The sequence below is a fragment of the Myiozetetes cayanensis genome, unplaced genomic scaffold (genome assembly GCF_022539395.1).
Source record: "Myiozetetes cayanensis isolate MyiCay16 unplaced genomic scaffold, myiCay2020 scf34, whole genome shotgun sequence".
Classification (NCBI taxonomy): Eukaryota; Metazoa; Chordata; class Aves; order Passeriformes; family Tyrannidae; genus Myiozetetes; species Myiozetetes cayanensis.
In genome coordinates this window covers 2,587,049-2,605,114 of record NW_026087566.1, presented here as the reverse complement: position 1 = coordinate 2,605,114, position 18,066 = coordinate 2,587,049, and the positions used below count along the sequence as shown (strand labels likewise).

Below are 18,066 nucleotides of genomic sequence, written 5' to 3'. Positions count from 1 at the left end.
TCGCTCACAGCAGGGCTGCCCTGGAAGTGACGCTGCCACTGCCCATTCCATCTGCCTTCTTATTTCTGGGACACACCTGGGACGCACTCCAGGTTTTCCTGTGCCCCCACAACAAGGAATGACCCCTGGGGCAACACATAGAGGGGAGTCACTGGAGAGGCCCTGGAAGGACCGTGGGCTCTGTGTCCCCTGTGGTGACACGAGCAGGATGAAGCTCAGTCCCTGACAGCGTTGCATAGGTCACGTCATCGCCAGTGGGAGCATCACAGGGTCAGGACAGATGTCATCAACAGCACTTCAGAGAGCCCCTCGCTGCTCCTGCTCCCACACAACCAACAGCCCGATGGAAAGCTGTTCGACACAGCAGCCAGTCACTCCTGAAGCACAGGAGCCAGTTTGGAAAGGCTGTGAGAGCTTGGCTCCACTCCTCTGGAGCGATTTCAAAGCCAGCCTCAGAGGTGGAACACGGCAATGAAAAGATTTGTGACAGGGGGGAGGGAGACGGCTCCGGGCGACCTCACAGCCTCGGGTGCCGAGTTCCCCGACCATCCCACACGGCTGTTCCCATCGCAGCTCTGCAGGGCTGTCAGTGACGCTGTCACCATCCACCGCGGGACACGAGACACCCAGCCCACACCCCTCCTGGCCTCTGCCACCACCGCTCCAGCAGCTCCAGCACATCCACAGGGAACAGCAGAGGAGGCTCCAGTGGGGAGCGACGATGACAGAGATCACTTTCAAGGTGGAAGGGGCCATTCCCAGCCCCTGCAGGTGCCAAGGGAGCGCTCCGGACCAGGCCCAGGGCAGCCCACCCTCCCCGCTGGGACCCCGTGCTGCTCCCCCCGCACACGACACCGTCCCGCAGCGCAGCCCCGAAGCGCCGGGGGCCGTGTCACCCCCGCCCGGCCCCACCGGACCCGGGTGGGCGGCAGCTCCTTCGGCCCCGCCGCTTTTCTCTCTCAGGGACCCACCCCGTTCCGCACCAGGGCTCGGGCCTCCGGTGACGGGGCAGCCGGGACGGGCCCCCGCGTTACCCCGCCCCGCTCCGCCGCGCCTCGGCCCGGCCCCCACGCGCGGGGCGGCCCCGAGCCGGGCTCCGGGACAGCGGCTCCTGAGGCCGAGCAGCGCCTGCCCGCCCGCTCCCCGCGCTCACCGGCGGTCCCGGCGGGCGGGCGGGGCGGCGGCTCCCGGTGCTCCCGGCGCTCCCGGTGCTCCCGGTGCCGGCGGCGATCGCGTCCGGCTGCGCTGACGGACCGGAGCTGCCGCTGCCGGGCCCCGCCCCGCGGTGACGTCACCGCAGCGCGGCCAATGGCAGCGCGGCATTGCCGCGGCCCCGCCTCGGGCCGGCCCAGACGGCCAATCAGCGCGCTCGCCGCGGGGCGCGTCACGGAGAGCGGCGGGGGGGCGCTGCCACCGCAGCTGTTCCCGGAAGGCGCCGCCTCCCGCCGCGGGGCGGTGCTGGGCAGGGGCGGCGCGGGGCGGGGGGGAGAAGCGACTGCCGGGAACAGCCGTGCGGGAAACCCGGCCGGGTTCCGGGCAGCGCCGTGACGTCACGCGGCCGCCGCCGCCGCCTCTTAAAGGGCTCGCAGCAGCGCCCCCGTGTGGGGAAGGGGGGAGTGAATCCGTGTGGGGCTGAAGGGATTGATCCCAGCTGGGGCCTTAGGGATCAATCCCAGGTGGGGCCTTAGGGATCAATCCCAGCTGGGGCCATAGGGATCAGTCCCATGTGGGACCATAGGGATCAGTCCCATGTGGGGCCATAGGGATCAATCCCAGCTGGGGCCATAGGGATCAATCCCAGCTGGGGCCATAGGGATCAATCCCAGGTGGGGCCATAGGGATCAGTCCCATGTGGGACCATAGGGATCAATCCCAGCTGGGGCCATAGGGATCAGTCCCATGTGGGGCTGTGGGGGTCAGTCCCCAGTGGCAGCCCCTCCCCATCGCCACGCACAGGCCTCACACTGGTGGTTTACAAAAGAGACTTTATTGCTGCGCTGCTGCCCGGGCACAGCCGGGGGTCTCCGGGGCTCCTGCCGCCCCAGCCCTGCTGCCCAGAGAAAACTCCCCCAAAAACCGCCCGTGGGGGCTCCACGAGGGCAGGGGTCTCACACAGCACTGGGAACTGCCAACCCCTCCGCCTCACGGGCAGCCCAGAGCCGGTGCCCCCACCCCGGCAGCCTCTGGTGTCCCAGGGCTGCCCGCAGCCAGCACACGGGACCAGGACCGGCCTCACCTGTGGCAGGGCCCCGGGGCTGGGACAGGCTGGGTGCGCTGGACAGTATGAAGGAAAATAATTCTTACAGGAAAAGCAAGTTTATATATAGGGTTATGTGAGCAGCAGCTGCCTCGTGCCGGGGGGGAGCAGGATGGGGATGGTGGGGCAGGGGCTGCGTGTGTGAGAGCCAGGAGGGCCCTGGAGCCGCCGTGTGCTGCCCTCGCTCGGGGCATGGAGCGAAAGCTGCAGAAAGCAGGAAACAGGGAGGAAAGTGAAGGACGTGGGCACGAGCCCAAGCTGTGCCAGGACCCCCGGAGGGAACAGACGCTCAGAAATGCTCAAGGTCCGGTGCTGACAGGTGTCAAGGCCACTCTCTGATGGTCGGGAGCCTCACGTGGCAGCAGCACATTCCGTTTCCCTCTGGAAACATCTTGCGGGTCAGCGGTGGCTGCTCCGGCATCGCTCCCTGCGTGTCCCCCCTCCCCAGGCAGTGAGCATGGGCCTCCTGCCCGCTGCCCCTCTGCTGTGAGTGAGGAGGGAGCAGATCCAGCACCCCACCTCCGTGCTGCTCCCTGCCCTGGTGAGGACTCACCACAGTCCCTGGGCCCCTGGGCAGGGGAGCCTGCAGCCCACACTGCTCCTGGGGCTGAGCAGCAGCAGCCTCAGCACAGCAGGGAGCAGCAGAGGGCCTGGCTGGGTGGTGGATGCCCCGTGGGCACCCAGGGCAGCCCCAGCTGCAGGGCGGCTTCCTTGGAAGCCATCCCGGGTGCTGCCGGCTCAGCTGGTGCTGGGGAGGGCCGTGCTCTGCCTATCAACAGGACTAGCTCAGCTCTTCCCTCCCATGCTCTGGCTGCATCCCAGTTCCTCTGGGAGCGGCCAGTGTGGGTGCTGGGGTTCTTCCTGCCTGTGGGGCGGCCACGCACCTGGCATGGGGGTCTGTGGGTGGGCGGGCTGCTTGCAGGAAGCTTTCTTGACACCAGGTTTAGCTTGTGGAGGGCTCTTGAGCTTTCCAGCTGTACAGCCGGTATCTTGGGTTCAGCACTCTCCAGCTGGGCGGGGGCCCTGTCGCTCAAAGTCCATCTTCAGGCGTGGGGTGAGAAGGCTGCAGCAGGAATGGTCTCCGAGGGTGACTTAACAGTGTAAGAAAAACAATCCCGTGTTCCTAATGTTTGTGTGCTGAAACTAAAATATAAAATACACCTTGTCCAAAGCAGGCAGGGGATCAGCGTCGGCTCTGCAGGGTAGGAAGGATGCATCGTGTACACTTCCCTGGGGCTCCCAGGGCAGGGAGAGCTCGAAATGTGAGTGATAACATGTTCAGCTGTCGTCCACAACCCTTCCGTGCTGCAGCCTGTCCTACTCACTGTCGCTCTTGTCCACCAGTACCGCGTCGGTCTCCTCCGTGATCTCCAGCAGCGTGTGCATCTCGGGGCTCTCCCCTCGCATCAGATCTGAGTTTTCTCCCTCCTCTCCACCAACCTCCACCAGCTCCGTGGCTTTCACCTCCACCTCGCCCTCTCTTATTTTCTTGACGTGGAAAGTGAAGGGTGGCACTTTGTAGACAGCTGTCTTAGACCTGGCATAAATGGTGTGGTCGGGGGTAAAAGACTTCCTCAGCTTGTCCCGAGAGGTCTTCATCTTCTCTCTCCTTTCATTAGTCACAATCTTGGTGCCCAGTTTGTTCATCCTCTTCTCCAGGTTGTGGCGGGTCTTCTCCAAGTTGTGGCGGGTCTTCTCCAGGTTTTCCTTGGTCTTTAGCTTAGTCTTCTCCATCTTCTCCTTTGAGAATGCCTTCTTAAAGTCATCCACCCTCTTCATGCCGCTCCTTTTGATGCGCTCTGCCCGTGACTCTTCGATAATCTCCTCAATCTCTACCTCCTCATCCGAGGAGAGCTGGATGTGGTCCTCCTCTGCATGGTCCTCACCCGCAGGTACCTCCTCACCTTCACCTTCCTTCTCTAGCTTTTCACCCTCCTTTAGAGACTTGCTGATGCTCAGTTTAGACGGGAGCTTCACTTCATCCTGCAAGACAGAGAGCCGAGCCGGTGAGACACACACACCCCACAGCCCTGGAGCCAGCCCTGCCTCCCTCCCACAGGGCCACTGGCTAAACAAACCCAGGTGCATCAGTTGGACTCATCCTCCCTTAGTGCATCTGCTAAGTTACTGTAATGAGGATGTGCTTAGGGCTCTCCTGTATCTGTGCTCAAGCATCAGCTCTGTTCACTCTGGGCTGGTTCCAAACCCATCCATGGCTCCAGCAGCACAGGAAAGGCAGCCCAGCACTGAAACTGGAGTCTTTCCCTGTCCTGCTGTGCCCTGTCACAGTCCTGTCCCCTCCAGTTTCACCTTTATCCCAGGACCTGGCCATCACAGCCCCTCGAGCAGAGAGGCATGGCTGGAGCTGGGATCCTGGCCACGCTGCCGGCACGCACGCTGGCCTGGCTGATCCCAGTCTGCACTCAGACTTTCCCAACACCTACAGGATCCAGGTGTGGGGCTGGGACATCTCTTGGGATGCACCAGGCCACCCTGTTCTTCCCGCTTCTCCACTGGGAAATAAGTTAGGGAATTTGCCCAAGCCCATATCTGGAGATGGCGGAAACAGTGGCCCCGACCCAGATTGCTGGGTTACACTGCTCTGCTTGGGACAGGGCTGGATTCATTCAGCTTTTCCACGTGCTCAGGCCAGCCAAGTTCCTGATCCCAGTGGCAGAGGACAAGCATGTGCCCGGGAGAGGGGCACAGGTCTGGGGCAGGATTGGTTTTCATCTAAGCAGCACATAGCATGCATCCCTGCTGCAGTGAATCACCTCTCTGATCCCAGGACAGGCTGGAAATAGCCCATCACTGCACAGAGCGTCACAGCAGCAGGGCTACAGCCCACGCTCGGACATTTATTGCCTGAGTGGTTTTAATCTATGGAGCTGGGTGGGACAGGTGGGAGCTGCCAGGAAATCCAGCAGCAGGCGAAAGGCAGTGTGTGGAATGGGCACACAGCATGTGGAGCTGCTGGGCTGGGGCTTGGAGAAGAGCCTGGGCAGCAGGATGGCCGGGTGCCATTTCCAGCCCTGGGGCAGGCAGGAGAGGAACGGAGCAAGGACAGGGATCCGCAGCACTGGGAGCAGGACCCAGGGAAATCAAGGCATAGCCCCTGGCGTAACCCAAGTGCTCAAAGTGTGTGGCAAACGCTGGAACACCATCAGTGACTCGCCTGCCACCAGCCTGGGGAGCTGCCCTGAGCCACAGGAGGGTGACTTTGCTGTGGCACCTCCCGTGCTCTGCGTGTCACAGTGGCACAGCAGCCTCCACCGCACCACCACGGCCACGCATGAACGAGCTGCACCGGTGCCAAGAGCCAGGACACTGGGAATGGTCATCCTGCCAGGCCCAGCCCGAGGAGGGGCATCCCTGGCGCTGCCGCAGGACAGGACATCCCGGTCCCTGCAGCGCTGGAAGGGACAGCACGTTCACACAGCCGTGCCCTGAGCGCTCTCTCACCGCCCCCGCTGCTCCTCTGCTGACCAAGGTCACTGCCACGCCACTGCCCCCGCTGACTAAAGTCACTGCCATGCTGTGGCTCCAGCCTGAGCCCCTGGATGGAGGCAGGAGGGGACACTCCCCCTGCAGACTCGGGTACTGGGCCTGACCCACTGCACTGTCCCCAGCCCTGCCTTCCCTTGCACCCCTGGAAAACCAACAGGACTGCTTGAGTACGTGACTCCAACACAGCTTCACCTGGGTGACATCCAGATGCTTTCATCTGCTTTCTCATTTTTCTCCAAGCACAGGATGGTGCTGTTCCCTTCTGGAAGCACAAGGGCATCTGGGGATACCTTTGTGAGCAGTGGCGAGCCAGCTCCACGGAGCACTGGGCTCGGTGAGGGTGGCACAGGCCACAGTGTCCTTGGTGAAAACACAGAGCCTGCTGGAGTTGTGACTTTTTTGTGGGTTTTGCAGGCTCTGGGTTTTGTTCAGGGCAGAGAACTGTTCTGAGCAAATCTCTTTGCCCTCTGGATCACAGCTCAGGTCCCAAACACTTTATGGAGGTTAAGGTGGAGTGGTGAACATGTGTTTTCTTCATTTGATGAGCCACTTCAGCAGAAAACAATACACATGCTCTCCAGAGGGCGAGGTCAGTCCAGAACAAACCCACATCACTGGGAAGGCAGGGAGCCTGTTCACAACAACACCTGCTGGAGCAATCCCAGAGACTCCAAGGGACCCTGCCCCACTAGCAGAACATCAGGAACTCCAGCCACTTCCTTCCCTCTGAGGCAACACAATAAGCCAGAACAAAGGCATCCCCCTCTTGCCTGGCACAGCTGTCCCTGGAAATGGGCCATATCCTGAAAATTCTGATCCTATCATCCCCTTGTGAGCTCCAGAACATGCGTCTGCAGAAAGAAAAAATTCCTCATCTTCCACATAAATAAACCATCTTTCCTCCTGTTACACCAGCAAATCCAGCTCCTGGCTGAATTTTCTGATGTGGTGAGATGGGCTGGGCCAGTAATGCTCCCATCCAGCCTCGGCAGCGTCCTGCAGCTCTTCTCTTACAGTTGTGAGGACGTGCCCAGCAGCAGGTCCCGGTGCGTGGGACAGTGGGAACAACCACTGTCGGTGTGCCTGTAGCTCTCCCTAATTCTGTGTTTCACTCAGAGAGCAGCAGCTGCCCTGCTCTGCAATCCCACAGGCTGCACTCAGGCACTTCATCTGCCCTTCTGCCGACCCTGCTCTGTCCCCATAGCCCAGTGGCACCCACGGGCCTGAGCCTCTGCTCTGCCTCTGTCAGGAGGCACCTCATGGCTCAGGCACAGAGGCACAGAGGACCACAGCTCTTCCCATACATAAAGATCCCAGCCTTCCTGCTCGGGACTGTTTCCAAGAGCTCTTCTCCAGCTGTGCTTGGGAAACCCTTCAGGTCCTGCTCCCAGCCCCTCTCCCGCAGGGCCGGGTGCCAGGGCAGCCGGTGCAGGGCTCTCAGATGGTGCTTCTCTCTCTCCTAAGTCTGGTATAATTCCTGCATTTTCCCCTCTGACTCTTCCTCACTCTGGTTGCTGATCCAAGCAGTGGAGAACCAGCTGGGGGACAGCTGGAGGATTTTCAGCCCTGTGTGCCGCGGGTAACTCCCCAGGCTCCAAGCCCAGCTGTATCCAGGGACCATTCCTGCAGGCCTGGGCACAGCACAGCTGGTGTCAGAACAACCACAGCTTTGGCATGTCTTAATGGGGATGAGCACCTTCTGCTGAGCATCCCTTGCGTGCACCACAAACCCCTGCACTCAAGCACTGCCCAAAAGCCACCAAGGTCTCCTCCTCCTGGCCTGGGAGGTTTCTCCTGCAGAGAAGCAGAGCTGCCCACTGTGGGCAGGACGTGCCTGCAGACACAGCTGTGGAGGACAATGGGACCTGTCTGGAACAATCAAGAACCATCCTGGGCTCATGGGTGGCTGCTGCACAAATCCCTGCTCCGCTCTGGGCAAGGCACTACGCTCTCTGCACTTCATTTCACTCATGACTCATCCAGATGAGCCACATTTTTAACACCAGGCATTCCAACCCCTCTATTTTTACTGGGAAAACAGTGACCCTGAAGTGGGCGAGTCCAAAATCCTGGGTCTTGGCATCCCTGCCTGTTGGGGTGTTCGAAGCCTGGCTCCCAATCAGCAGAGGCAAACCAGTTCTGTCCTCTCAGACAGCTCAGATCCAGCTGGCACAAGGACAGTGGGTAAACAACATTTCTCAGAAGATTTTGGTAACAGCAGCGGCAAACTCTGGTCCCACTCTGTGCACTGCACAGAGCTGCACCCGGCAGCAGGATGGGGACAGGGGACAGGGGACAGGGACAGGGAGTGTGTGTTGCCCCTGCAGCACAGACCTCCTGGGAAGTGGTGTGCCTCAGGAAGCTCCCTGCCATCGGCAGAGCTGATAGGACTGGTGGCCTGTCCGTCTGCAGACTCTGTGGGCACCTGGAGGGCCCCCGGTGCCCACAGCCAGCCCCAAAGGCAGCTGGCTGCCAGCTGGTGGGTGCTGGGCTGCTCTGAGTCCTCCTACTTCAAACAGCTCAGAGCTCTTGGACCCATTGCAGCCTCTTCCCGGCTCCCCTGAGTGGGCTTTTATCTGACATTGTTTTCGAGTTCCCTGGCAGTGAGTCACCCGCGGCCCACGGCCATGGACACCAGCCTGGTTGCTACAACACATGTAAACACTTCCCCTGGAGTATAAAAAGCCAAGGAGACGCAGAGCTGAGCTGCATTCCCAGCCTCAAAGGGCTCCTCCAGCACTGCAGAGCCACCAATAAATCTGGAGAACACTCCCCAAATGAGAGAAGGGCTCCTGGATTGCTCTCATAGAGGCTCTTATTGTGTAAAAAAAACAGAGTCCCAGCACTCCCAGCCACTCCAGTCTCTGGTTGGAAGATTTAATGGAAGGTTCTCACATGCACATGCAAATCACATCTGCAGTTCATTTCACTCCGTTATTTTTACACAATTGCAACAGCACAAACAGTGAGTTTGGTTGACATTTGCAGCCACAACGTGCAGAACACGACCAGCTCACATTCCCGGGCTCCACTGTGACCAAATCGGGCTGATCCTGACACTGGGTGAGCCAGAGCCTGCAGCCCCTCCTGGGCCCCAGCCCTGCCTCTGCCCAGCCTGGCCCTGGCCTGGGGGAGGCTAGGGGAGGATCAGAAGCTTGGGCAGCAAAGAGCCCTCCAGGTCAGGTCGAGCCCTGCCAGAGGAGAACACGTTCTGCTCTCCCGTTGCCATGATAACTGCTCTGCTCTGCCAGGCCTCAGAGGAGGCTGTTCTGTGCTGACCTTCCAGCAGTGTCATGGGAAGGAGGATTCAGCTATTCCTGATTAAGAGCAGCAAAAAGCCTGAGAAGTACCCAGAGCCCAGCAGAGCTCAGGGGTGTCCAGATGCCCTGCGCAGAAGGGGCTGTGCTTTCCTCTCCAGTGCTTTGGTGGAAGAGATTTGTTTCTGTGGAGGCTAAAATTGCTATCAGATTCTCCTGCTAGATTACAGAAAAAAAACCTTTTTTAAGTCTTGTCATTCTCTTTGAAGTTTCCCTGGCAGCTTCCCCCAGAGACCCTGATTCCTGGGCTGGGTTCACCTGGCTCCTGGAATACCCCTGTCCACCCAGGCAGCCGTTCCCACTGGACAGCACTGGGTGACCCCCAAAGGGCAGCTGGAGCTTGGGGCATTTTCTCCAGTAGCTGCACAGTGACAGGAAGGCAGCAGGGCACTGTGGCCCCTGTGGAATGAGGTTAAGTGTTGAATGAGCAGCAGTTAAAGTCACCACTCCAGTGTGTGCAGGGCCCAGCTTGGAGCCAGCGGTGCCGGGGGCCGTGGCCGGACAGACACGGGAGGTGCTGCATGGCCTGCCCGAGGCACTGGGACTTTACTTCACAGTTTGTGCTCTCTCTGCCTGACTTTTACCTATTTAAAACAACTTCAAACCGCTTCACAAACACGAACTAACAGCTCACAAAGAAGCCTGAGGAGGTGGGTGTTCCAGCGCCTCTGAGAACAGGTGGGATTTGCCCAGCCACAGCAGGCACCAGCAGAGCCAGCTGCCTCTGGCCACTCGCCCTTCATGCAAGCCACAGAGCAGCTCCTCCCTCCCAGATGGAAGAGGGAGCAGCAATGCCGGAGGGAAAATCCCAGCTCCTCACACCCACGCCAGCCAGGGCGGCGCATGCAGCAAGCGCGTTAGTCACAGCGGCAGGATCAGCCCTGCAGGTCTGAGGGCCTGGGGCAGCAAAGGCTCGGAATCAGCAGCTCCCAGAGCTTCGGAAGAGTTTTCAGAGGGATCTTCATGGGGGTGCCGCTGCCGAGGCCCTAAACTGCCGCCTCTTGGTGTGTCTTCTGCTGCCCTGGGCCTGGCGCTGCGCGGGGAGGGCTCAGAGGGCAGTCCCCGGTGACGGCTCAAGGCACACGCGCGGGGTCTTCTGGGGCTGAGACGAGGAAAACTGTGTTTCAATGGCCGGGGAAAGGAAGCACAATGGAAACACTTACCTGCTCCCGACGGGAGTCTGAGCACGCCAACAGTGATCCGGGTTAGCATGAGAACAGGCAGAGAGAAAAGGCACAGGGGGGTACATTTTAGTAAAAGGAGAAGCCAGGAAACAAAATTTGACAGAAAACACAGTCAGCAAGGATCTCTGAGAAGGAAGAGTGTCTGTCTCTGCTTCACAGCAGGTCCCAGGAGATATAGGATCCCTTCTGTGGGTTCAGGCACGTTCACAGTGAACACTGCCACAGGGCCAGACTGTTCACAGTCACAGGGATTCAGTGTTGGCTGTTGGGGACATGTCTCCCATTGCTGTGGCGTAGCTGAATGCAGAGTTTGCAAGTATGTGTAAGATCATGAAAAAAAAGTGGTGTTTATCGTGTTTACTAACTCAAGTGCACAGGCTGTGGAGATCAAAACAGCCGGTTGCAACTCCACAGGCTGGTTTTGTCACGTACTGACCTTACCCTAAACCAGTGCTGGACAATTCCCAGCAGCTCCCAGACGTCCATACCAAGTGACACAGCAAAGTCAGGCATGGCCTTGACTCTGGGTTCCAAGGGTTGGACAGATTTTGTCTCCAATAGTGCCGAGAGGTTCATGAAAAGAGAAGCCTCGAGCCTTAGAGAGGAGGCTTCTGAGTCCTGCACTAAGTCACCAAGGAATACTGCTGAGAGAAAGGAAAATATCTAAAATATGAAGCAAGGGGGGAAGCAAACCAGGTTGGGATTAGAAAAATGTTAGAGGAATAGGTAGTGCATTCTCAAGTAGCATCTCCCTGACTAACACCCTCCAGGTGTTGTGCAATCTGCCTGGCACTTCTTTCTATCAGGCGCGTCCAATTACTCTGTGTTCTGGAAGACACGTCCAAAAATCTGGATCTGCTTCATCAGCTGTGAGAAGCAGCAGCCTGGTACTGGCACCAGAGCTGGTGCAAAGGAAGGGAGGGATGGCAGGGAGGCTGTGCTTGGAAAAATGCTTTTGCCTACAGTGAGTCAGAAGAGAGGCAGGGCTGTAGGAAACAGAGCAGTAAATAGACTGAGAGCGAGAAGACTTCCCCCTCAACCCCTGACAGCTTTAGAAAGTTTTGATGCCATTATCAGTCTATTTGTACCACTGGCTTTGCTCTCAGATCTGCTCCTCCCGGATAAACCTGTCTGAGCTGATTGATGACTCCAGAGCTGCTCCTGAACAGCAAAGCAGCAAAGATGGGGCTTTCATTACAGATGATTTGCAGACACTGACATTTGCATCCTCACATAAAGCTGAAGACTAAACATCCTGAGACTTTTTATTCCAAATATTTGATTTTTCCCTCACTGACACTGAGCATTTTGTTTCTGGGCTTCGTCTTATCTTGCGGCTGGACAGTGGACCCGTGATTCTTCAGGTGCTCTGTAAATTGTAGGAGATCTTGCAGAATAGAGAGGACAATCCCAATCAGGCTAAAAGAGGGATAAGCCTGTTGCTGAATAGTTTATGAGTCATTGCTGTGCTTTCCAGGCTGTGCACAAGAGAGGCCTGAGGGAGGAATATGTGATCAGGGGGGATATTACCTTGGAGGTTGTTTTCATGAGGCACTACTCATCCAATCTAACTCCATCCCAATAGCTGGGCAGCCTCTGGTCCTTTGCTGCAAGACAATTCATGGCTGCACAGCGCAGCCTGTAACTATAATGCTGAAAGGATTCCAGCAAAGCAAACAGGCCTGGCACCAACTGCTTATAAATAATAGCTGAGCAAGGAAATATTAGTGCAGTTGATACCAGGCTGCAACAGAGAAATCCATGCTCTAGAGTTGTCTTTTGGTAGAAAGACTGGTAATCTGCACTGCACTGAGAAAAATCCTGGAAGTCAGAGGTATTAACATCCTGACTTTTTCTAAGGCTCAGTCTCCTGTGAATTATTATCTTGAGACTCTTATAATTCAGTAATATGCAGAGAATATGCAGGATTTTTGGCACATCAGGATTACTTTCAAACAAAGCCATAGCTCAGGGCAGCTGCTGTTCTGTTTGGGCAGTGGAAAAAGGCTGCAGCCCTGGGCAGTGGGCTTGTACATCCTGGGCTTCCTGCCCTCTGCTCCTCCTCAGCCCCTTGAGCCCATGTCCTTTCCCACACTCTCTTTTGAGGAGCACAGTCCCAAAAATGAGGCAATTCAGGCCTGACCTCCTAACCTGTCACATTAATGTGTGGGTTTGAAATCCATCCCCCCCCTCCCCAAAACGTGCAGTCTTGCTGCTCCCATCCGTATAAGGCCCTCACAGAGCACAAAGCCAGGCTGGGCTATTTATATTCCCTCGCCCGGCCGTGCCCACCCCACACACTGCACGGCTGGGATGTGGGTCCCACCCTGCTCTCCCGACTGCCTGGTTCTTCCCACGGAAACCCACACCTCACACAGCTCAGAGAGGCTGTCAGAGCCCCCTGAGGAGCAGAGGAGCCCCTGAAATCAGGCAGTGTGGGGAGCACCCCTTGGACAAAGGGCTGCTCCTCCCAACAAACAGCACTGCACATCCTGGGCCAGAGCAACCAGAGCTCGGCGCCCACACGAGCCTGAAAATAAAGGGAGCGGCACACTTCAGAAATTCAATACTCCATGTGTGTGCTGAGTGCTGCAAGGGTTTGCCCAGCTGTGAGAAAGTCAGCCCCTGACATTTGCAGGAATAAGTTTAATTGTCAAAAACTGTTTGGAGGAAAATGCTGAGCTTACATAAAGTGCCACGTGCTGCTCTCTGGCTGAATGCGGCACAAAGTCTGGTTTCGGGGCAGTAGCTGCACAGGACATCCATTATTTAGCCATGAACTGCAGTAACCAGACCCAGACTCGGGATCCTAAGTGCAGGAGATTTGGGATGAAGTCACTTCAGTTTGTTTTTATTAGCAAACCATTCTTACCAAATTTGTTGGTGCCCTGGTTTCTCTGAAAGATGGGAGCCCGGGCCAGAGGCACAAAGGAGGTTCTGAGGAGCTCTAAGCTCTGTTCCCAGGGCTTGCTGAGCAGTGCAGGCACTCACTATCAGACTTTTTAGGAAGGCATGCTCTGCACTGAACGCCTGCTTACACAGCTGGGCCACTTGCTTTGGGTTCACAAGTTTTCAAAACAGAAAGGTGGGGCAATTTGGAGGGGAGTTGTTGTTTTCAAATTTTACTCTCAAGAATCGACCTAATTCCCTACACTGAGTGGACATAAGAACTCTTTTAACTCGGCAGAAATCAGACCAGCTCCTGGCCAAATCAGCTGGAAGTGTTTCTGAGAGGGCGAGCAAGCGAGAAAATGCGTGCACGGACGTGACTGAGAGTGACACCCGTAAACGTTCTGCTCAAGACTTCACCTTAGCCAGGGCATGGGACTGATTTCCAGCTCAACATTTTCTTTCCCGTAAAGTCTGAAACTACCCTGACAGCTGTGCTCAGGATCATTCCCCAGGTCAGGCTTTCCCTGAATAAAATTTTACTTCAATCTCCTCTTAATCCACAACGAGGAAAACACAACTCGCACAGGCAGTCTGACCTCCCCTCCCAAGGTGCAAAAGGTCTGATTTGCACTCCTGAAATAGTCCCTCCTCAACTGCTGGAGCTTCAGGGCTTAATGCAGAGAGAATAATCAAACATCATTAACCAGTAAAGAACTCATTTATCTTTACTTCCTTTATCTCTTCGACCACAGAACTGTGCGATATCGAATTCCTACAGAGCATGACTCCTGCTCTGCTCAGCTCTGTTGCCTGAAAACAGCCACTGCTGGGATTATGGAATATCTTGCTTCTCTTAAAATGAGTTTCTCTCTTGTTCTCCAAAAGAAAAGGCTAAAAAAATCTTTATACTTTTAGCCACACCAGTGGAAAACACACAGGAGTCACTCCCAGCGTGGCGCAGCAGCTTTCCCTGAGTCAGAGAGGAGCAATAATGTGCTCAGCACCGCAGAATTAATTACATGACGAGTAACGTACCCAACAGACACTTTGGGGGGTGAGTGGGGGGTCTGCGAAGTGAAACACCGAATTAGAATAGGGTTATGTTGTAATTATTTGTTTTCAGCCATAGACACCATTAGGAAAGCACAGTGAATTTCTCATTTAACCTCCCAGGGTGGATCCCAGTGCCGGGTCCTTTCCCACTGGGGCCGGGTCTGCTGCTGCAGAAGTGCCAGGATGTTCATGAGGGCATAAGTGGCTCCACCGCACACGGAGCAAACCTGGAGAATTCCTTACTTGTGCTCTGCGACCTCACATTCAAATCACAGTAAATTCCATTCTGGGAAATCGTTCCAAATTACAAATATTTTTTTTCACTAGAATCTCCGTGATTACAAAGTCCCTGCCGCAGTCCCTTGCCAACTGACTCTCTCCAAGGCTGCTCTGTCCTCAGCACAGCAGCAAGGGCAGGCCCTGAACCTCCAGAAGCAGGGTTGTTTTTTCATATCCAAAGAGAAACTCTGCTCAATACACACAAGCCAGTGCAAACCAACACAAGCAGCTCACCAAACACCAACCTGTCGATGTCCAGGATGCTTCCCAAGGACCTTGAACTCTGCTAACTTCCTACCTATCTCCGTAACCCACACGGAATGTCGTGTTTAAACAATTCCCTTCCCTCCTCTCACTTTGCAATGGTCGTTGCTTCTGCAGGACATTTAAAGTCCTATCTTATTTTTCCATAGATGGATTGATACAAAGAGCTTGTAATAAATACACACAGGTATATCTGTCTATACCTGGTCGGGTTTCCCGTATGGTCTTGAGTATTTTGGCCTTTCAGCCGTGATAAAACTACAAATGCTCAAGCTCCGAAACAAGGAATCCCACAAGCCCTGTATATCTCCAATCACTGAGCCAATCATGAGCTGCTCACCCTCAAACCCCACAGCAAGGACCATTCTCCCTTTTATTCTGCTTTTCTTCTCTCTCTTCCCATGATCAGCATTCGATGCTTCTCTATTTGTCCCTGGCGCTGGCTATTATTAACTCAGAGGCTTCCAACTGAATCATTAACTGTTTCACTCACTTTTCTCCTGGGGCCCAACAGAAGAGTTTGCTCTGACACGGAAAACTAAGTGCAGGCAGGAAACCTGACAGAACCATGCTCCTCTCTCTCTCTCTCTCCTTGTTTAATATGAAAGGAAAACTCCAACACTTAGCAACGGGGGGAGAACATCGAGCAAACCGAAGCTGTTACTGAAACCAGACAATGAGAAGGATCAAAGTTTGCAGGATGCAGCAGGAAGAAGGTGGGAATTTTACAAACCCACGGCAAAGTCCACCCTGAGTGCCGCCGAGCTCAGGGGACCAGTCTGGATTTTCTCTGACAGCTCTATCCTGCCCTGGCGGGTGAGATTAACCCCGAGCCAGGGTTACTGTCACTTGTTGTTATCAGATGCATGTCACAAATCTGAAATGTTATCGCTCTCCACGTAGCCATGCACATGGTGTCTCTTGGTAGAAGAGACGTTGCAGATGGATTTACAGAACCCCCTTCCAGATCCCAGAACACACTTGTACTTTGTTGAGCTAAGCAGTAAAATCGGGTTATCTTGATCCTTCTGGCCTATTGCAGCGAGTGCTTAGGGCCTTGCTTCCTATCTGCATTATAAATTCCTGTTAAGTGGGACAGCTCTGTCAAGCTTTATCTTAGGACACACAGAAAATGTTAAACCACAAATGAGAAAGCTACGGGGGGGACCCGCCTCAGCCTGGACTGCCAGACAGCGCAGGGAGTTTGGGAGAGCACTGGACCGGCCATGCAGCGTGACAGGACCCTCGGCAAGGAAAACAGCCACTAACAGGATGCAAAGACGTTGCGAAACAGCTCCTTACCTGGTAGATCATGACTTTGAAGTTCCTGCGTTTCAGGAGCTCCGCTTCGTTGGCCTCCAGCTTCTTGATCTGCCCGGCTTGCTTCTCCAGGTTCTGCCGCACCGTCTTCACGTTGACGCTCACCTTGCGCACCTTCTCCAGCATCTTGTTGACGGTGTTGCTGGTGGTGGTGTGGGCCTTGGTCAGCTTGGTCAGCTCTCCCTGGATGCTGGTCACCGCGCTGTCCATCTCCTGCTGCCTCTCCTCCAGCTGCGTTTGGGTCAGCTGGATCTGATCCACCGCTCCGATGATCTTGTCCAGCAGGGTCAGCACCATCACGCCGTTGATCTGGTCGGATTTGATGGGCTCCTCGGGCGCCTGCTCCTCCGAGGCCTCGGAGACGGTGGGCGGCTCGATGATTTGCAAGGTGGTGTCCTCCATGGTCGCTCGGGAGCCCTGGCTCACGGGAGCCCGGAGAAGCTGTCAGTGCAGGGAGAGAGCAGGGAAAACTGAGCCCGAGCCTCGGCTAAACTCCGCGCTGGGAGGCGCGCCAGGAATGGGGAGTGCGCAGCGAGCGAGTGTCTGTGCTGAAATTCAAATGGCACAGCTCCGCACAGCCGTCCAGTGGAACTGCCCTGCAAAATTTTCCAGGCTCGCAGGTCATTGGCTGACTCCACCTCAGCTATAGAAAAGGAGCCGCTGCCAAATGCCTGCTGACCCACCCTTTTTGAAATGATTAAAATAGTTGGAGGGGAGGCGATGGCTCTGCATGCAAACACAGGCACGGCTCAGCCAGGAATGCAAAGCCCTGGAACCGCTGCCGCCCCTCAGTCTAAAGGCGCTGCAAGTAAGGAGAGGAAAAAACAAAATCCTCGAGTGAACGGGGTCGGGAAGCTGCTGGGAAGAGTGGGAAGCGAGCAGCCCCCTCTGGGCACAGCTGTGTGCATTGAAGGCTGATTTAAACAACTGCACGCGCCGAAGTTCAGCTGGGAAATGCAGACCTTTTGCCAACAGCAAGCCCTGAGGGTTTTTTTTCTCCCCAGGACTACGAAAGCAGGATTTTCCAATATTTTACAGAAATTTGGATTCAGTAGTTACGGCACAAAAACACCTGGATCATAACAATACCCCCCCCCAGTTGTGAATGTATGACAGGCGCACACAGTACGTGCAAAGTGCACCACATGTCCACACAGGTTTAACACAGGAGAAGGGTAATGCAGTCCTGAAGGGAGGCAGCTGGGCACTCTCCCCAGAGAGTGCCCTCGCCCTTTGCCACCAGCTGGAAAATACCAGGAATGCCCAAGGCAGCCCGGGACAAATGACCCATCCCCGACACACAGGCTGGGAAGCCCAGGGCATCCCACAGAGGGACATTGTTCTCCATGAATGCAGTCAGCACTTTCCCTGCTCTGGGACTGATCACCCTCCCCACTGACCTGGGCCTCGTGGCTCTGGAACCAGGGAATTGTGTCCCATGCCCCCACAACAGCCATTATGCCACCCAGGAAAAATAGGCTACTTTCTATGCCCTGTTCTTTCCTGAAAGGGAACCTTTTTCCAGAGCGTTTATTTCCAGTGTTTGCTGCTTATGAGTCAGCTCCATGAGGACACCCTCAGTGCAGGCAGACAGCGGCTGTTTGTCCCTGGGTGGGCTTCCCCAGGCACCTGCACGGGGCTTCAGGAACAGGACAGGGTGCCCATGGAGCAGAGCTCCTCCTGGGCCTGTCATCCGTGTGTGACTCCGGCACATCCCCGTGCCTTTGGGTCTCCAGGTGGGAATAATTAAAATCCCGCCTGAATAGGTCAGCCTGGATAGAACCAGATGCAGTGACAGGGCAGGGATTTACGTCCGTTCCCGGGGGTCGGTGAGAAGTGCTCCTCACGGTGCCCCCATGCCCGCAGTGATCACCCCGAGCTGGGACGCCGGGATTCATTTCCTAAATTCGGATTAAACTCCGCTCCAGCGCTTTTCTGCCGCAGGGACACGCCAGGAGCAGCCAGCGGGGTGGGAATCTGCAGCCTCCGCTCT

General features: G+C 56.1%; 2 protein-coding genes across 6 annotated transcripts in view; both read right to left on the bottom strand.

Moving 5' to 3' along the window:
- Positions 1-18,066, bottom strand: part of STAT3 (signal transducer and activator of transcription 3) — a 55,543-nt gene that overhangs the window by 10,940 nt on the left and 26,537 nt on the right. For 2 of the 5 annotated variants that reach the window (XM_050327655.1, XM_050327660.1), the window contains exon 1: positions 1,154-1,253. The exons of 2 other annotated variants lie outside the window; for them this stretch is intronic. The gene's annotated coding sequence lies outside the window, so the exon portion shown is untranslated. Of the gene's footprint in view, positions 1-1,153; positions 1,254-18,066 lie in introns of those variants that run through there. One more of the 5 variants, XM_050327657.1, reaches the window with a different exon arrangement.
- CAVIN1 (caveolae associated protein 1) lies at positions 1,969-16,658 on the bottom strand. Its single transcript, XM_050327732.1, has 2 exons — positions 16,056-16,658; positions 1,969-4,240 (listed from the first exon to the last, which is right to left on the bottom strand). Exons 1-2 carry the CDS (start codon positions 16,473-16,475, stop codon positions 3,575-3,577), a joined length of 1,086 nt encoding a protein of 361 aa, XP_050183689.1. The 5' UTR covers positions 16,476-16,658; the 3' UTR covers positions 1,969-3,574.